The 2,060-nt window shown below is 47.6% G+C and overlaps 1 protein-coding gene across 1 annotated transcript in view; it reads left to right on the forward strand.

Annotated features, from left to right (window-relative positions):
* sgta (small glutamine rich tetratricopeptide repeat co-chaperone alpha) overlaps window positions 1-2,060 on the forward strand; it is a 6,843-nt gene that overhangs the window by 2,490 nt on the left and 2,293 nt on the right. Inside the window, exons 4-6 of the mRNA XM_037697878.1 lie at window positions 356-446; window positions 815-914; window positions 1,699-1,803. Of these exons, the coding sequence (XP_037553806.1) occupies window positions 356-446; window positions 815-914; window positions 1,699-1,803 (296 nt within the window). The remainder of the gene's footprint in view (window positions 1-355; window positions 447-814; window positions 915-1,698; window positions 1,804-2,060) is intronic.

Below are 2,060 nucleotides of genomic sequence, written 5' to 3' on the forward strand. Positions count from 1 at the left end.
TAGCTAAAAGTAGCATAACGATAGCTAAAAGTAGCATAACTGTAGTTTAAAGTAGCATAACGATAGCTAAAAGTAGCATAACGATAGCTAAAAGTAGCATAACGATAGCTTAAAGTAGCATAACGATAGCTTAAAGTAGCATAACGGTAGCTTAAAGTAGCATAACGGTAGCTTAAAGTAGCGTAACGGTAACTAAAAGCATAACGATAGCTAAAAGTAGCATAACGATAGCTAAAAGTAGCATGAAAAGACTCCAGCAGAAACTAAGCAGAATTGAAAACGTTTAAATAAAACTTTGTAAAACACCGATCGCCTCGTCGGCGGTCCTGTCTGACCCGGTTCTTGTGTGAAACAGTTTCCAGCCCCACCACAGTCCAACGCCGACCCTGAGCCCAGTTCTCCGACAGAAGAGCAGAGGGCCGAGGCGGAGAGGTTGAAAAGTGACGGTGAGTCCGACCCAACATCAGCAGAACTTTGACCCATAAAACTCACAATGTGACGCTAAAGAGACAAATTTGTTTCAAAACAAGAAAATGTTTTGAATGAAAACAGCTGATTCTGGTTTCTTGTCATGTTCCACAAACATAAAGGTTCTGAAGTGAACGACCCGGCAGCAGAAACATTGTTTATTTATTGTTGTTTACTGTTTACCAACACATTTAAACAACATGAAACACTTTGCTCTGATAAAAAAATCTGCTGTAGGTTGTCTCGCTGTAGAACCGTCTGAGCTTCAGTCGGACCTGATGGCGTCACGCAGGTTCAGTGTGAACCGGTTCACACGTCAGAACTTGAACCTGGGTTTGTCCTGCAGGTAACGACCACATGAAGGTGGAGAACTTCGCTGCAGCCGTCGAGTTTTACTCCAAGGCCATCGCCCTGAACCCCCAGAACGCCGTCTACTACTGCAACAGGTGGGTCCACTGAGGGACGGGTCTGTCCTCTGACTGGGGGACGGGTCCGTCCTTTGACTGAGGGACGGGTCCGTCCTCTGACTGAGGGACGGGTCCGTCTTCTGACTGAGGGACGGGTCCGTCTTCTGACTGAGGGACGGGACGGTCCTCTGAGTGGGGGACGGGTCCTTCTTCTGACTGAGGGACGGGTCCGTCCTCTGACTGGGGGACGAGACGATCCTCTGAGTGAGGGACGGACCTGTCCTCGTCCGTCCTTTGATTGACAGCACCGAGGTTCTGGTGTTTTTCGTTTTGACTTGAACCTATCAGGACTGACGTTGTCCTTCATGGACCGCCTCGTCTCTGGACCTGTCTCCAGGTTTTATAACATGAGTTAAAGGGATATTTCAGCCATCTGGTCAAAGTATCAGAATTCTGTACCTCATCAGCAGTGACATCAGTCTGTGGAACAGGAAGTAGGAACAGGAAGTAGTTCTCCTGCAGGAGTCTGGCTCAAAGTCTCATCCTTCTTTCATAAACCTCAGAACTTTAGCTCAAAGAAGTCGAGCTGGTTTAAAAAAAGGGCAAAGATAAACATCTAGCGTGTTGAAAGACACGGCCCGCGGGCCAGGTGTGGCCTGATCCAAGTGTTTTCTGGCCCAGCACTGAGTCTCTGATGTCACGGCTCAGACGGTACAGGTGAGGTAAAACGGACAAACGTATCCCGTTAAGTTGGGACGGGACAAGCGTTCTTCTGGGTCACAGATTCTGACTGTTGATAGTGTTCCTGTTGTCATGGTTACAGAGCGGCTGCCTACAGCAAATTGGGGAACTACGCCGGCGCCGTGCAGGACTGTGAACGGGCCATCAGCATCGACCCGAACTACAGCAAAGCCTACGGACGGATGGGGTGAGACGTTTGTCCTCGGCTGGGTTCTGTGTGTCCATCAGACCCAACTGGTGGTCTGATTTTTTTATTTTTTTTAATCTTCTCAAAAACAGAAACAACAAACTGAATGTTTATTAACAGGAAATAAACACATCGTTTTGTTTTTACATAAAGAGCCGCGTGTTAAAAAGTCCAAGGTTATCTAGTCGTACAGGATAGAGGTCAGTGAACGCACCATTCACAGACTCCACCTGCTTCTATAGGGTGGAGGTCAGTGA

Source organism: Nematolebias whitei, chromosome 3 (genome assembly GCF_014905685.2).
Source record: "Nematolebias whitei isolate Nwh7 chromosome 3, NemWhi1, whole genome shotgun sequence".
In the NCBI taxonomy this organism is placed as follows: domain Eukaryota; kingdom Metazoa; phylum Chordata; class Actinopteri; order Cyprinodontiformes; family Rivulidae; genus Nematolebias; species Nematolebias whitei.